Source organism: Gambusia affinis, linkage group LG11, assembly GCF_019740435.1.
Source record: "Gambusia affinis linkage group LG11, SWU_Gaff_1.0, whole genome shotgun sequence".
NCBI lineage: Eukaryota > Metazoa > Chordata > Actinopteri > Cyprinodontiformes > Poeciliidae > Gambusia > Gambusia affinis.
The window spans coordinates 24,654,438-24,672,935 of NC_057878.1; the positions used below are offsets into that span (position 1 = coordinate 24,654,438).

At 38.5% G+C, this 18,498-nt stretch overlaps 1 protein-coding gene across 3 annotated transcripts in view; it reads right to left on the reverse strand.

Annotated features, from left to right (window-relative positions):
• Positions 1–254: 254 nt before the first annotated feature.
• The window catches only part of hdac4 (histone deacetylase 4), a 120,935-nt gene continuing 102,691 nt past the window's right edge, over positions 255–18,498 (reverse strand). For all 3 annotated transcript variants that reach the window (XM_044132333.1, XM_044132334.1, XM_044132335.1), the window contains 5 exons: positions 16,296–16,414; positions 15,568–15,701; positions 6,922–7,006; positions 6,240–6,381; positions 255–5,490 (listed from right to left, as the gene is read on the reverse strand). In XM_044132333.1, coding sequence (XP_043988268.1) covers positions 5,451–5,490; positions 6,240–6,381; positions 6,922–7,006; positions 15,568–15,701; positions 16,296–16,414 — 520 coding nt within the window. In that variant the 3' untranslated portion in view covers positions 255–5,450. The remainder of the gene's footprint in view (positions 5,491–6,239; positions 6,382–6,921; positions 7,007–15,567; positions 15,702–16,295; positions 16,415–18,498) is intronic.

The following is an 18,498-nucleotide window of genomic DNA, read 5'->3' on the forward strand; positions in this document are numbered from 1 at the left end:
TTTTCATGAGGCCAGGCTGGCTTCAAGTGCTTTTTTTTTTTCTCCTGGATTTTGAAGTGCTAGTGGTCTTTGTCAAAGTTGATCAGTTGGGAAATAGACAGAGAGAAAGGGAGGGAAAAAAACAACAATTTGTAACTGCATTTTCTATTTACTAAGATTATCTTTGACATCTGAAAAATTTAAATGTATTAAGAGATGAATGTTCCTCAGGATGTTCACATTTTAAACATAACTATCACTTAAAGAAAAAGACACACAATGCAGTCTGTTTTTGTTGTCCAAAAAGAATACTTTTATATTATACATGTCAAAGACAATTTTTTAGAGTAAAGGTTTTCCCAGAAAAATTTACTATTTCTGTAACAACGGCAGAACAAGTCAAAAACATAACCAATAATAATAATAATAAAAAAAAACAAAGAGTATGCATTTTATACATATGTAAACCTGGAACAGCTTGCTTTTGAAGCACAGTGGTCATGTACAGAAAACTGGCTTTTTGTTTTGTTTCTTAGTGGAATGGACGGCTGTAACAAGGAGCTTTAAAAACATCCAGATGTGACAAAGACCCTAATCATCACCAAAGTGCACTAAAAAGGATAAAAATGTCCTCTGAATGCCACATCTTACACAGATTTATAACAAAGCCTCCTTCTGTTGTTGCGGTTTACAAAACGCCCCACTGGAACAGCTTCTACATAAATACAATCAAATCTAAGGTTAGATACTGACTCTACAACTCCAGGTGTGATGACTCCATATGCTACAGGTAAAAAGCACCCACAGTCCACCTGAACATGAAGTGAAAGCAATCAGACAGGTTGGATACAGTGAAAGTACTAATGTCCTTCAGTGCTGGTATGTGACCCGGGACGGAAGGACGGACATGCAGACAAACATCATGCAGAGAGAAAAGAAGAATGGAGTGAAGTTCGGTGAGACCACCCGAATGAACTCTCAGTTCTCTGAGCTGTTAGAGTCTAAATAAAAGCAGGTCTGCCTCTGAATAAATGGTCACTCTAATAAAGAAGGAATGTCGTGTTTTTTTTCTCCTTCTCTTTTCGGTAACTGGACATTGTTTTTAAGACTAACTGTGAAGACAGACGGTGCTAGTTTTGGCTGCGTTAGAGAAACCAAAACATAAAGCGGCAGGAAAGCCACGGGAGTTCTGGGAAGGTTCTCCTCCAGTGAGTCAGCGCGTGCAGCGATGTCCTCGGATCCAGCCTGAGGTCACGTTCACCTCAGCCTGACCTCGGTCAACTCTGTATACATTCGATATGCACTCTATAAGCAGGCCCAGAGCTACAGAAGAGCTCAAAACAGTGTTTTGATTAAAAAAAGGGAATGTAAAGAGACGTATAAAAACTGATGTCAACCAACATCCTGCTTCAAAGGTCCTCTCAGATCTGCTTCTAGTTTATAAAAAGCTATTTACATTTAAACTGTCATTTAACTTTATTAAGAGGTTAAATAAAAATATGTATTAATTTCATTCCTCTTGTTAAGCATGTAGCTTTTAATTTCCAGAATCAGACATGATTCAAGCCCCTGGAGATCAAATACATTCAGTCCAAATACAAAAAAAAAAAAGATGTCCTGAAATGTTGCTAATCAGCAGATGTTATCCCACGGTAATACGTTTGTAAAAAATTATATCTGACAGTTCATTTTTTTGGTTTTTGCTAGTTAAGACAAAAAAATATTCTGCTTTGGTCTTGTAGACCGGAGAGCTATAAATCCAACCAAAGGAAATTAATGCCTGCAAAATCAGCAAAAGATATTTAAGAGTATTCTGGCAAGAAAAGAAAACTTATTACAAACTATTAGTGAATCACACAGGAGGACAAATTTACCCTTCAGCCTTCAGGATGACACTATAAACCTTAAAGGGTCAGTTCAGAGTTTTATCATTGGGGTTCTGTGGACAGTTTATGAGCAGTTAGTGTCTGTCCTACAGCAGATGGCTCTCTCAATTACCTGAGTTTGGGTGAGTAATCTAAAGAATCCAACCATACAGATGAATCTACAGGTAAGTCAAGAAGAAAGTGGATTTGTGCCATCAAAAAAACAAACAAAAAAAACAAAAAAAAACTGGTGGCTCTAAAAAGTGTCAATTAGGTTTTTGTATCCCAACAAAATGGAGCAACTATCATTTTCAACATTTCTCTATCTTTAATTTGGGATATTTCCTGATCAGTTTCATTGTAGACAAACCAACAAATCTATCAGGGTGAAAACAACATAGTGAAATTAATGTGCATATCTAATACTTTCCAAACCTCTTCTTAATTTAATTTCAGGATTCTGTGTTCTTGAGTTCCCAGCAATTATAAATAATCTGATGAATTTGAAATAAAGCTCAGATGTCCTGATGAGATATTTCTGAGAGTTGCTTAAATGTTCAGCAATCAAAATGGCCTAATTTATTTATTTTTTTTACAAAGGTATCAGTCAGGAGCAGAGCCAAAAAAGAAAAATCACTGCATTTTTAATATATATTTAAAATGCAGAAGTAAGACTACTCACAAACACTAGTAGTGTCATTGAAGAAGCTGAAGGAATTTCTATTAATTCATTTGATCTTAAATAAAACATTGAAACCTGCTTAAATCCTCTCAATCTAGTGGCAAACTTGAGCTGTAATGTGCTTGGCACAAAAATACAATCACCAAAAAAAACACCACATCTTCAATGAGACGTGGCGACAGCATCATGATGTGAAATTACTATTCCTCACGTAAAACTGGGACTTTTATCAAGGTGGGTGACAGAATGGACCTCTCGAAATATCAAAATGTTCAGGTGTCAGCTCGACAGCTGAAGAGGGATTTTACTTACAAGCACAAACTAAAATAAGGAAAATGAAGAGGAGGAATAAATTGGAATGATCTAATTTATAGGTGAGAACATTTCTACAGGTAATTTTCTCCCTAACATATTATTTTACATTATATTTCCAGTTTGCACATCATATTAAAGTTGTAATATGTTTTAAAGCTGCTCATTAAGGTGCTGGCGCTTTAAGAGCCTGTTTCCACTTTTTAGATTGATTTCATTTTACAAATTTTAAAACCTGAGCACTGTCTTCTGCAGGTAAGACTGACTGCTCATATCTATCAAAAAACTAAAACTTAAAAAAACAAGAAAGTGGAAAAATATGGGGCAGAAAAAAAAAATCTAATTTCTAACTGATAATTTCAGAATGGTAAAGTGAAATCCTATAAGTACAGCAAAACATGCAGCATCAGAAACATGGAATGGCACAGATATGTGCATGAATATGTGAGGCATACTGTAACAGTGTTTGTGGTACGCATCAGATAAATAAAAGCAATAAATCATCACTTGTGAAAGACGAGTGAAACAGGCAGAAAACGCTGCTAGAAACATTAACAGTGACCAAAGACAGCCAAGGTGCTTCAGTAACAACGTTAAAAGGGGTCGGCTGCACAAACGACCGATAGAAACCATCAGTGTTGTTTTTTAAACAAGATCAAAGTGTTCAGTATGTATAGATATATAATATACTTTCTTTTATATATAAATCTACTATAAACAGACAGTAAATACACAATTATCCATCATTTTACAAAGTAGAAACATTTGTATCCCAACATTCCCACCCTACCCCCCAAAAAAATCCATAAACCCAAAAATGTTTTCATACAACATCCACTACAAAACAGTTTGTGCCCTCACCTGTTGTGAAGTATGTCAGCTTTACAAAGTAACAGAGAAAAACTGTGAATAATGAACACAAAAAGTCATTAAAGGTCACAGAAGAGCTACAAACCCAATGAGATTATTGATGTTTGTGGCTGGAATCCTCAGCAGATCAACCACAGTTCAGAGAATTAGAAAAACAAAATAATGTCAGAAAGGAGTTTTTCCAAAAAATAGCAGAACGATTTTTTATGGATGATTAAAACTGATACAGAAAAGCTGCACCAAGCATGATGTTTGAAATTAGAAGGTGTGAAGTATAATCATTTAAAAATATTTCCATATTTATGATTCTAAAACTAAACATAATCCTGGATTTCAAACGTTTCAGCTGTAGCGATCTACTTTATTGTCCATCTGCAGATTGCAGCCACCAGATTAAATGAAGGAGTACTTTTTACCCCATCACTTTTAAACAAGAAAACACGTTGGCCTTAAAGTGTTCATTCTACAGCTTCTTACTATTTGAAAAAACACTGAAGCAACTAAAGGCATGAATCCCGGTTTATCTGTTTTTAACATCATTTTACTACATGACTGCTTTTGAGAGGTGTAAAAAATGGTGGGAGGAAACATAATATCTAAACCAATTAATATTAAACAGGCTTAATAATGAACAATCATAACTGGTGTGCACTGCTTCATATTGATGATGACAAACTTGTGTTTCATTGTATATGGACAGACTAAGATGTTCACCAACCTGCTAAACAGCACCTGACATTTGGAGAGCAGATGTGTTTCTAACAAGGACCTGAAGATGTTAAACCAGCTGCGAGAGGAACGGCAGCTCCAGATCACCCCTCTGGAAAATCCCAGGTGGGACGGTAAAAACAAATTGGCCCAGACCAGAGTAATTACACTCCTCGATAATCTTTAAAAAGTGACACAAATTCTACCGCAGGAACTGTCACTGCCAGTCTGTGTGTGGTAAACAGCAGAAGATAGATAGTTTTGGCTTCAGTATTGTCTAATAAAGAAGATTTTAGACAGTAGACTGGTAGCAGAGTAATAAAGGTCAACATGCCAACGTCCTCGAGTCTATGTGCCAGAAACATGCAGGCACCTCATGTCTTGCCAGGACAGAAACTTCTGAGAAGATTCCTTGATCCAAAATCCATTTTTAAGGCAAAGCTCTTTAAGAGGAGCTCAACAGAAAATCCACTAATTAAAAAACAAAACAAAAAAGGCACAGACATCTATTACTCTCTGAATCCTTGAATCTTCTGTAACTTTACCTAGGAGAAATGCACAATATTCAACACCTTGATACCTTGAAAAAGCAGGAGTCCATCCTTTAGTGCAGCGTCACATTAACAACAGCTAAGGTGGTTTTGATAAATCACAATAAAAACAAAAAAAATCAAAAAAACATGAGAAGTAGATGACTGCTGTAGGCCTGGTACGGTCCAGACTGGCAGTCCAAATGTACAAGTTTAGTGTTTTTAAAAAGCACTGGAGGCTGTCACTAAAATAACTGGCTCTTGTGTCCAACACGGTTAATGCTACCGTCCTGTGTGCAACTAACTGGTGTAAGCTCATCATCTGCTGTCTGGTTCCTCTGCAAGAGCCACTTTTGTAGGATCCTGGTTTCATTCCAGAGAGAAAAAGGTCCGATCGTTTCCAATGACGGTGAGACAAAGGAATCTACTATGAATCCAGGATGAGGACCGATTCAGTGCTGAACACTGGACTCAGTGGTCGAAGGCTAACCATGTTCATTTCTTTTACATGGGAGCTTCCTCTTCCATCGGCTCCTCTTCAGCCCTTAGAGAGAGAACACCATAAGGACAGAAATGTTACACACAGTGTTGTAACATTTTGTGAACTTAGAATCTTTCATATTAAGATCATATTTCAGGCATGTTTTGTAGTTTTAAGGTATTGTTATTTTAAGTATGTTTTGCTGCCTAATTATCACTTTATTTTGAGATTAAATCTTTTGTTATTGCTACTACAGTTTCATTATTTTAACATTTCTAGCTAATTTTACCATAATAGCGTTTTGTTACAGGCCAATATCATAAACTGGTTTTGTATTGAGAGTATTGCTGTTAACAAGGTAAATCATTTTTAATATCCCATTATGTTGAGAAAAATATCTCAAAACTATGATTATAATCTTAAGATAATACGACTAAACCAGTCTTGTTGCAACAACAGTTTAATAATCTACAAATCTGGACATAATGAGATCTAATCCTTATTTTCTCAAGATAATCTTTAATATGTTCTTATGCCAAGATGAAACTTGGCTTTATTTTTCAGGCCGTTATTTCATGTATTTATTTCACTGGCCATGTTAACCAGAAAACATATGACCTTAAGCTAATTTTAAAACAATTAAATCTCATTATCCAGAGTTATAAACATTATCTAACAGAAATTAGTTGTATGTATTTGCAGAAAACAAGCAGATAATAGTGAACTGTTTTAGTGACATACAATTGCAACTATTTCTTTTCAAACACAATCATTGGGGTCTCAGAGAACCGTAATGAAGTCACACCACAGACCTTTTTCCGATGTGCTTGTTAGCGACTGACAAGGAAGCCATGGCTGAAACGGTTTCAGCTTCCTCCACGTCACGCTGCAGGGCTTCATTCAAAGACCAACCGAGGGTGGAGGCAGAACGTTGCAGAGATCGCCAATATTTACCTGCAACAAACATAAATAAAAACGGGATGCAAAAGCTGTCCATCTAGAAGAGAACTGCAGAACATGAGCATGAGTTTAATAAATTATAAGGTTTTGGATGTGAAGTGAAGTGTCTACAGATTTGAAAAAACCTGTAAAAAATTTTACCGCTTTGGCATTTTTTTCTGCCAAAGGGACAGAATCATATATTTCATTGTTTTACATTAGGTTAATATTTTTTACATCTTTTAAATCTACCAAACTTCAAAGATGGTATCCATTGAATGACCATTGCTATGATTTTTCACAGAAATACAGAAAGAATCAGATCGCCTTTGCTAAAACTGGCATTTAAAATGGCAAGCATTGAAAGTGGTAATAATATCACCGCTTTGTTTTCTTCCCTGTGATCTGTAAAACAACTGACTCAATAACTTTCAACAGCAGTGATTTCTTAGCTGGTATGTGGAGGCATTACAACTTAGAAAAGCATAATTTGAAAAAGAAATTGACACAAAATGAAAGACGTGTACAGATGGCTGCGGTGAGTGATCTACTCACTCTGAACCTCGATGACTTTCTCCATAGAGTGCACAGCATTAGCATTTGGTTTCTGCTGCAGCACCTCATAAGGAATGTGGTCCAACTGAAACAGACAGAAAATTAGATTAAAAACATTTCTGGCTTAATGTTTTCATTTCTCTACCAGCTCCACCAGACAACTCTGACACTATTTAATGTGCTTTTACTGCAATTTAATTCATGTATTCTGAAACAGATGGCAGCCTACAGCTAAAGCGAACCTCATTCAACATCCAAGCATTTTATTTGTTGGTATAATAGCTGCAGCTTGATAAATACTCTGTGAATGAGTTCCACAGGTGTTCACAAAGTTTTCTACAAAACCCCATTTGACCCGACGCAGTCCCAACGCGGTTTACAGGATCATTTTTGAAATGCTGACCACAACCCACTGTTAAGTCAATCCAAGAGGTTGGGAACAATCTCAAGCTGCTGACACAATAATAAAAAAAAAAAAAGCTGTCTGCAGATGCACGCCTCTTCCCACTCCTCGACAGCTTTGCTACTCTTTGACATAAACTACACTGTGTGCTTTGTTCCGAGTCCCACTCGAAGGAAGCACATGTGTATACGCAGATGCATATACTTGGAAACAGCCAGTTCATACATACACATCACCGAGAACAGCTAAATCTATAAAAAATAAAATAAAAAAAACAACCTCCAAGCCACAATTCAGAGCAAACAGAGCTATTCCCTCAGGTGCCTTCCTAACCCGGAATGATTTAATTTCCCTTTTGGCCGACGATTCGTTCGACACTTTCACATCCCGTTTCGGTACACAGCCTCATTCAGCTCCACATTCCTCCTCAGACGGCACACATCCCTGTTCTGCTTTGTCATAACCCCAGAGGAATAGCACGCCAACATGGAAACATGGAAATGGAGACATGCAGAGTTAGAAAGAAGGGAAGAAAAAAAGGTTTGGCTTGACATTTGGAGAGCAGGATGCCAGAGAGAAAAAGGGGATGGTCGGTCTGGCGAGGCCAAGACTAAGAGTTTTATTTTAATTAAAGCAAATAGAGTACGGGAGGGGTCCGCTGGGCCGAGGGAACAAGGCACTTTGGGGAGAGATGGATACTTTAATCCTGCTGTGGCACGACAGGCTACATCATGCACTCAGCATCAGCTTGAGGAGTGTGCACGCATTCAGCTCATGCACAGCTCTTTTAAATAACTTGTTACATGACTGACTCTTTTTCAAATAACAGGGTCCAATTAATGCTGTAACTTGAACATACTTTTTATTGCCATAAGAATCAGGGCGCCTCTTGAAGCAACGGAAGAGCTGAGTCAGACCCTCTGGTCCAGTACTTAATTAGTTCAGATCTTACATAAGAACAGGAACTTATTGTGTCAACAGGTAACGTCTCATCAGAACAGGAAGAAGTCACACGTGGGGTACCACAAGGTTCTATCATGGGACTCCTCCTATATCATATCTACATGCTCCTTCCAGTTCACATTATAACAAGAAATATGATGATTTATCATAAATATGCAGATGATACACAGCTCTACATTACATTGTCACCATGTGACTCAGAACCCATGTAAGCAAGCGCTGAAGAAATGCATTGGTAGCACAACTTTCCATAACTTTCTCCAGCTGAACAGAAACAAAACTGAAATTGTTATATTTGGACCTGAAGAAACTGAAACTTTTGGTCCAAAGATAATAACTGAGTCAGCACACAGCTTCAGCTATTACAGCTAGAAACTAGTGATCAAGTCTGTAATCTGGGTGTGGTGATGAACTCTGATCTGAACATTCAGAGCCACATGAAGACAATTACAAAGTCAGCCTTCTATCACCTGAAGAACATTTCCAGAATCAAAAGACTAATGTCTCAGCAAAATCTAGAGAAACTCATCCATGCATTTATTTTTAGTTGCATTGATTTCTGCAATAGTGTCTTCACAGGTCTGCCTAAAAAATCTCGACAGCAATGTTTATTGCTTGTTTCATATTTGGTTACTGCATTATGTTTTTATGGTGCAAAGCACTTTGAACCGCCTTACTGCTGAAATGTGCTATACTAATAAACTCGACTATCAAAATCATTGAATTAATGCATTTCAGTCAAAGAAATCACAGGTGTAGAAAATCAAGCACCTGGGATGCAAACTGCCTCTACAAACATAATATGTGACAGAATGAGCTGTTCTCAGAAGTTTAAATTATGATATTTGGTGCCTTAAGAAAAATAAATAAATATTAAAGCTGTTCATAGAACGGTAGGAAAGATCCATGAATTTGAAACTGACAAATGAAATGGACGCTGTATGAAAGTGGCACAACGTTCGTGCGACTGTGGCTAAGTGAGAGAAAGCTGGACTGATTCATCATTAGCATCCTAATGTTTCCACATTGGGAGACTCAGATCATCAATCTTTCAGTCAAAGTGCACTTCTCCAAAGGTTCAGCCCATGCTGCTCCAGCTTTCCTCAGCTCCCTGTCAAAGCGAGGTCAGGGGTTCTCCGGGGTTTGCTGGAGTTCAGCTCAGAGCAGAGCTGGACGGGGGCAACTTGTCAGTTTGATTGACAGCCGGGCTCGGCTTGTAAACTTTAATGACTCTCGTCATGGTACCCCAGGGGCCCAAACTCAGCAGGTAGGGTAAAGACGCACATGAATGAGCAAAGGACACATGAAGGAATATTGTAAACAAGCCTACATTTGTTCCTGACGTCATCCGTAGCAGGAACACATTTTGCTGCTTTTACCTGCACACTGAATGTGTCGCGGTCTTAAAAAGTCAGACAGACATGTTGGATTTAACCGATCTCTGAGGATATCTACGTCCCGGCCAACAAAACCAAGACAAGCCATGAGCTGAGTGAGAGGAATGTGGCCCGGTAAAAACATTCCTAAGGGAGGCTCAAAGCAAAACAGTGGAAAGATGAGGAATTCTACTTGTTCAGCAAAATAAAAAAGTGCACAAGGCATCCATTGTTTACCACTTTGTCCGTGTGCACATGCTAGCAGCTGCTAAAATTGTCTGATTATGTTATGCTAACTGAACAAGGTAATCACATGCATTGTGCAAAGCGGGCGACCTTTTCAGATGAGTTTCTCCTTGGATTTTGTTTTTCTTTTTGGGGGGGAGGAACAGTCAGGCCTACAGGGCGACAAGTGAAGCTGAGCAATTTTACAGTAACTGAAGAGCAAACACGCTTAATGACCTCACGGACGGCTGGCAGCAATTAGCATATTAGCTAGTTGTTTATCAAATAATTGCTAACAACCATGGTTTGGAGTTGGCCGACATCTGTACTGGAGCAATCATCAATTAGTATAGAGGTCAGAGTTCACTGGTGTAGTTGCAAATGCATCATTCATGAGCTATTTAAAGAAAAGATGTATTGGTGATTAAACATAAAAGAGGAAAAAAAAGCCTGTACTGGACATTTGTTGTTTTTTTTAATTCCATTTTATCAAGCTCAAATAAGTGGTTTTAAACAACGTAGATGGTATTGTCATCACAGCATTGCTATACTGCTCACAAACAAGCTATAAAACACTATAAGACAACACAGAAAGTGAAAAACAACCATGTCTGAGGACACGACTCCTGCTAAATGTACCACAAAATCAAAGTAAAGCTAACTATCGGTTAGTTGTTTAAAAATAAATTTAAAAAAGACACAAAACATACTATTTAACATGAAATTTTAACAATGTCCAGAGATATGGGTGGGTCATTCAGTTTGAAAGGGAGTGAGAGAGCCCAGACTATTAGCAGATAACAAGAAGGCTAAATATATTAGAAATATATTTATAATGTATATCATAATAACAACATATATAATACAGATTATGATTTTGGTATCTCCTACGACATCTATTTAAATTAAAACTGAAAAAATACCATTAAGTAATATGGCACCACACCTGCCTTCTTGTAAAACGAAGAATAGGACATTCAGCCCACACGTTTGGAAATTTTATTACCGCAATGTTGCGGATCGAGGAGATTCTTCCCAGACAATACAGAGCCTCAGACGGTTTGATGCAGCATAAACAAAAGCACAGCTGACCAGTTAATCCAGCTGTGGTTTAATGCCTGGACCCACTCAGCATTACCACACACAGAACCACATTTAGCCAAGAACTAAAGTTTATTCTGGAGGAAAAACACGCTTACTGGACATGCTTGAAAAAACTGTTGTCCATTTGATGCCCAGGCAGGCTGTAGGCACTCTGTTTTTGTTTAAATTTAACTTTGGAGTTGCTATTTGTGGATAAAAAAACAACTTTACACAGTGAATCAAAACTCAAATAAAAAGAGTGGGTTTTTATTCTTGTCCTCTCACTCGATTCTACACCAACATTTCCCAGCAACATTCCAAAGTCATTACAAGGACCTTACAGGAGAGCATAAAAACGCCTTCTTCCTGGTGTTTCAATCTGATTTTAAGCAGCTTTTTTTAAATTTATTTTTTATTTTTTTCACTGTCGCCCTTAGCAATATAGATCCAAACAACAAAAAGATCTGCTTTTGTTCAATCAGCTGACGTCATTGTTCCCAGCTGGACAAGTCAGGGAAACTTTAGAATGGAGCACTAAAATGCTGTGCTATTTACTAATCAAAGAATTCCTATAACATTCTCCAGACAAGTTCTCTGGAAAAGATTGAATCACAACCTATTTTAATTAAATTAATCTAGAAATTTATCTTAACACTTGCACATTTTGAGTAATAAAATGTGCAAATGCACATTTAATGCACGAATCCTACATTGGATTCATTTTGATTTCAATCCATTTCATTCTTTCTTACAACAGTTTACAGAGCTGCTGAATTACGACAGTTTCCTCCTTCTCAACTTCAAATGATTGCTCGGTTTCCTTTAACTGTCTGATCCCTGGACCCAGACTGACCCTGCTGGAAGAGGTGTGAGGGTAAGCGTTTTCAGATGTGGGCGAGAGCGCTGCCCTGCAGGGAAGGGGACTGGACGCTCCTGTTGCCTCCTGCCCATTCTCAAATTCTCAGCTCACCCAGAGACCTCCTTCAAACTCCAGCAGGTAGAGGTGCCCCGCCGGCTGCTGAAACATTAGAAGCAAAGCCTCTGGCACATTTCATTATCTGGCTGTAGGGCGGTATGGTAAGAAACAAGAAACCAGTCTCAAACTGGATGCTCAGGGAAGAGAACTATGACAGGAAAAAGAAACCGCCCCTCAGAGATGTTCTTGAGTTTCTGAAACCTTTCCAGATGTCACAGCGTTGTTGTGAGCTGAAGCCATGTTACAATAAGTCTCTAGGTACAGTGGTAACCCCTGGTGAAGATGTGCAAAGAAATCTTGGGAAACTTTTTAGACAATTGATTATTGGTGAAAAGAAATCTTTAAACAAGGAGTTCACGTTCAATATATTCCTACAACACTTGAATCAAAAGGCTGAATTACCTTCTTGGCATGTCAGCACGTTTTGCAAAGGTCTGGTCATTAACCATTTATTTGGCTCAAGTGTATTGGAGCAGGGATGCATGCAAAAGTTCTAGAACAGTTGCAGTCCTTTGAATATTTTATTAATAGTATGCAAACCCCACTTTTGTCTGCACGGCAACACTAAATCTTCTCCCATAACCTTTTATAAGCATACAGAAAGTGGAGTTGACTACATGAGTGTGTCCAACTCCAGTCCTCAGGGCTGTTTCCTAAAGGTTTCAGATGCAGCTGCTTCTGCACAACTGGTTCAAATGACTGAAATATCTCCTGAACATGTCACTTAGACATACAGGGGCTTGAAAATGAACAAATATATATTCAAGGAAAGATCTAAGACATGCAGGGTATAGATTCTTGACTACTGACTATGGATATCACTGCTAGAGATAATCCAGTGTCCTGGGTCCTTGCTAATGCTCCTGAGGTGGCCATTGAAGGACGCTGATTTTTGTGTCAGGTGTCAAGTTTTTCTCTGTTGATATGGCCATATGTTTTCGGAAAAGACATCATGATTTGCTGAAGACATTTTTATATCAAATATCATAAGTTATTTCCTCCATTTGATTCACTTTCTCCAGTTTCTCTGCTTGATAGTCTTCCACTCTCTCTTTAAGGGAGGGTTTACATATAAGTGAACTAAGACATGTTTTCAAGTAGACCAGAATTCACTTGTTAGGTCTGCACCAGCCTTTTGAACTTTTACACCTGGCCAAATAAGTGACTGTCCAAGGTAAAACTCTGGTCCATTCCAAGTGAACCAAGCAAACCGTTCTAGTGTAAAAGCTGTCTTGGTCTCATCTGAGAAAGTCTCCTGGGTTCTGCAAAGTCTTCCATGTTTACATTTGTTATGGTAGGTGAAAAGAAGGGTTTTCCAATTCCAGCCTAATAACATTTTGTTGTTTTAAACTTTTCAGTTATGGCTATAACTGTAGATACGGACATGTTTAGGTGAGCAGCTACGTTCTCTTAGAGGTTTATGAAGATCTGAATCATTCACTCAATAAAATCCTGAGTGAGTGATGTTTACAGATCCATTAAATTCTATATTCTTTAACAGGGTTGACACGAAGGAGTATTTTCATATAATAAAACAATTCAAGCAAAGTAACTCCAGTGTAACTTGACGATCTAAATGTTCCAGTTTTTACGATTTACAAATCTCTATCCGTTATTGTTCAGTTTGTTTTGCTTGAACTCCAAGATCAGCATGGGGCTACATTATTTTCTTCTCATCAATGCCAAAACCCACAGCTCAAATAATCTGCAGGAAGGAACCAAGTTGTCCTAAGATGCACAGATATGACTTTAAATGTGATTGAATTTGATATCAAGCTGAAAATATTTTAATAGGTCTTGTGCAATTGAACTTTTTCATCAGTATAAACAAAGTTTGGTTTAAAATGAAGGCAGGAAAATACACAAAAGCATATCTGGGCTTCTGATGTGATGTGGCATGGTCATCATGAGCACTGATCTTGGGTCATATGAGGGTTAGAAGAATTTTAGATGCTTATGTTTTTTTTTTATAAATCACAATCTACACAAACCCAAAAATAAACAGCTTTAGGAGAGGGTTCCCTCAAAAATGACACCATATATACATAGCTAGTCCAGCAGTATAGCATCAGAGCAGCCATTTTCTGCACATATATTTGAGGCTATTCTGATTATTGCCTCTGTATATACTGAGTGCAAATATGTTTCAGTAAAGCATGAGAAATTACTGTAAATTGTCTGTCAACACACACTTCTGTAGATTCAAATTCCTTCTTGAAGCTACATTTTGAAGATAAATAGCAGGCTACATATTTTAAATGCAGCTCCAAATAAGTGAGCTTAGAAGAGAAACTGTTCTGCTCTGTGTCACAAAGCACCAGTGTTTGTGCCACAGATCAGCCCACACACTCCCTCAATTACTCCCTCTGCCTGGAAATCCTCGCCCTCTGACGTATTTGTGTGTAGCGTGAGTCTGTTGTTGTCCAGCTTGAGAGGTGGTGAAGACAGACAAAGATGACACCAGGAAGAGATGTGGTTAACTTAAAGAGGTTGATGCAGTAATGGGAAGATTTTTTTTTGTCTCTTCTCAGTTTTTGTTTTAATATCTATACAACAGAAGAACCTAATATTGATCCTTGTTCATGTGGTTTCAGGCATAAAGCTTCATTCCTTTTAAAGGTGTGTTTTGTTTCGTGCATTTAATTTATTAAAACAATGTGGTCTTTCAGCAGGTGCCTTGCAGTGGTATTTATAACCCCTGAAGCACTTTATTTTTTCATTTCACATACTTTAATAGCTATGCGTCATTTGGTATTGTATGTGATGGACCAACACAACATATTCTATGACTATGGAAGGAAAATGATACCTAGCTCTCCAATTTTTCTTTACATATAAAATTTGTAAGTCCCCTACTTCTTACATTAGGATCTAGAATATGTGTAAAGTATCTTTAGTATAAATGAAGCTGTTCTATGAACAGAGCAAAATGTTAAAGAAGGACCTCCTGTCAGATGAAGCCAAAACTGCACACTGTATATGGCAGCCTGAACAACCTTCATGGTGAAACACAATGACGAAGGCAGCATCATGCTTTGGGATGTTTCTGTGATGTGAAGATTGCACTAAATAAAGGGCATTTCTGGAAAAATACTGGTCAGATTGCAATAGACCGGGGTCAAAGTTCACCTTCCATTAGGAAACAAAAGCCAGAACTCCCACAGAATGGTTTAGGTCAAAATGTATTCCTGCCTTAGAACACTCTGGTCAAGGTCCAGATGAAAATTCAATTGATAATCTGAGTCAAAACTTAAAATCAAATGTACCTAAACTGTCTCCATTGGATTTTAATTAGTTTAAGCTATTTCACAAAGAATGTGAAAAATATGACACAAAATATAATCGTCGAGCTGTCTCTGAAAGACTGAATGCAAATGCATGCCACGCTTTTTAGATTATTAAAAAAAAGTAAATCTATCTATTCCTTTCAATTTATACCAGTTTGTGTTAGTCTGCAACATCAACACATTAAAGTTATTGGTTGTAACTTGAAAACAGTGCTATTAATAATTCTACAAGACACCAAGAAACAAGCTTAATGTCTGATCATTTCACAATAATCTGGGAGAAAATGTCAGCAGTTGCAATTCCCTCACCAAAAGCAGGTGAGCAAGATTTACCTCATTGCCGAGCAGAGCAGAAATGCAGGCTTCAGAGGCATCACATATGGCCATCAGGTCATGACCCCCTTCCAGGGCAAGCACCAAGCGACCACCGGCCAGGCCCATCAGCTGCCTGGTCAGGTAGCTGAAGCCTGAAGACAAAGGAAATCACAGCAAAGAAAGGGAAGGGAAAAAATGAATTGCTGCTGAGCTTCCAACTTCCTTTTGGGATTCTGATAAAAGCAAAAAGACAAAAAAATAGATGAAGGAAGGACTGAATGAGACGGTGGAAGAAGAGCGGAAAAAAAGAGAGCCCTGTGGAATTACTGGAGGCCAAGAACGAGCCCTAATACGAGCCAAGCTTAATTTTAATAAACACGGCTTTGCATTTAGTCGTGGTCAAAGCCTTTGATGTTCCTCTCAAAAGTAGGAGGGGAGATGAATAAACCTATTCAAACACACTTTATTCTACCCAAATTCTACCTCATCTCCTCTTTCTGCAATCCTCTGTAAACCACCCATCCTATTCCCTAAGTAAGGCAGGAACCCTGCTCTTACTTAGGATATCCAGTGTGAACACAGGAAAGCTTTTTCTTGGCACGACAACATCTGTTGGAGTACCAAAGAAATTCAGCTACAAATAGAGAGAGTTTCCTTGCAGGTAGTCAAAGAAGAGTTTTAAGATTTAAGTTGACAAAGAATAGAGTTTAGTAAAATAATCAGTCATTATTATGACCAATAGTTACATTTGGCTGTCAGTTTGTATCCTCCGAGCGGTGGGGCATGTCCATCAACAGCATCGAAGCCAGAGGACACCAGAACCACATCTGGAGCGAACTCGTTGGCGATGGGCATCACCACCGTTCTGCAGAGACAAAACCAAACAACACAGTTTTTTAAAGAAAATCTGATGGTTTGGAGTAAATGGCAAGTTCTAAATTTGTAATGTTCTACTTAACTTCTCATGGAAATTTAGCTTTATATGAAAACAAATTTAGGGATCCATGAAAGCTCAGTATTAACTGTAGTGTAGTTCACAGTGAACATCACTGTGAAAACATTTCTGGTAAAACTCAGAAACCTTTGCTCCTTTTGATAGACACGTATTTCTTTTATTTACAAGTTCCACAGACCAAACATTCGCCGAGTATGTTTGGACGTACAGTAATGTGACAGGAATAATTACCACATGTCCTATTTGAAGTGGATACTCTGGAAATTTGGTGGCAGGAATAAACCCCACGGTCAAGTCAAAAGCAGCAACAGATGTAATTATATGCGTGCTAATTATGTATGATGCATCTAACACTGCATGGGTGGGGTGACTGACGGCTGTTTGTATATAAATTTAATTCACTAAACAACTGGTTAGCATAGGTTCCCTGTGTTCAGATGTAAATGAGATCAACAGCAGGGCAAATGTGCAATGATTCATTGCAAATTGTGGCTGGAAAATCCAGGGAGGTTTATATGATGATCCTGTATGGAAGAAAAGGGGATGCATTATGTGCACAGGAAAGCTTTGCAAAAGAAGTTTAGTCTAATCTCCATTTTTGAGTGTTTTTAGGTAGATTTTGTTTTAAATCTTTGTCCAAGTGGAATGACGCGCCAACTTGTGGCGACAGTACCGTAAAAATTGAAAAGATTATCTTGAATTCAATAAATTGGAAACTCCATTCTTGCTGCTTTCATGCAGTAGGACGTTGGAACATGCCAAGTTTAAAGTGAGTGGCTGGCAAATCAAGGAGACAAAATGACAAGTCTGAGCCAATAAGAACATACCAGCATTTCCTCAGAGTCTTCTCTACAATATCCAATATCTAGAGTAGGTAGAGTGGGTCTAATATTTTCTCACCAATTGGAGAAAAAAACAATCTCAAAGTTTAAATGTTTAAGCGTGGGATGGGACAGAGCCTCAACGAGAAAATATTTTCACTGTTTTTCCAGCTCCTGTTTACTGGATATCCAGAAATTATTAGAAAAGACTATGCAAGGCCCACATCCTGCCAGCCTATATCACTTCCTGCCTTTGGGAACATGTGGCTTTAGCATTTAGCAGGTATTATTTGGCTCATAAACAGCTAGGCTTTCCAGATGGCAAAACAAGTGTCTCTCCCCAGTTCCCTGTGGGATTGTTGACAGTTTTTGCTTTTTTTTTTTTTTTTTAGGTTTCAGGGATATTTGGCCAAGTAGTATTTTGATGAGGTCTGTGACTGATGGAGTACCACAGGGTTCTGTTGTAGGTCCCCAGCACATTGCTGACCTCAGGAACATGGTGGTGGTTAGCTGGCTGTGGGCAGGCAGTTCGCCCTGAACTCCGTAGACCACAGGTTTTTCCATCTCTTGCTCACCACCAAATTACAACCCGGAGCTCTACGCACCCCCTCGATCTCCTGCCACAACACAAAACTAACGCGCACACAGCTGTCTGAAGGAGAGGTGGGAGGCAGCATTACAAGGTTTTGGGGAGTCACAGACAGCAGGAATATGTGCAGCGCATGTCACTATACTCCTTCAAGCATGTAACGTTATTTTAGAGAGGGATGATCAATAAGATAGGTTATCTGGAAAGAGAACAGAGACAAAACTGATGTAAGTGCTGTAGATGTGCAAAATAATCAGCCCATTGAAATCTTTTGCCTTTTATCCTAATAGCCCTGGTGTATTAGGATCTGAGCCATGAAGAACCCCACACTTAATAAAGGCAGTCAGCCACAGACGCAGTTGAGGGAAACCTTGACTACCAAGGACACCTAAACCACCATTGGCTTCCACACCTCCTTCAGCCAGAGAGCTCAGACAGAAACAGGTCTGGTTCTGAAGAGAAATACTGCTCATGTCATCCCCCTACCCCCCGACTCCCCCAACTCTAGAATAATATCCTGACATTTAGAGAAATAAAAAGCCGGGGTAATCAATTAGACGACTGGCAAAGAAGGAAGCCAGCGG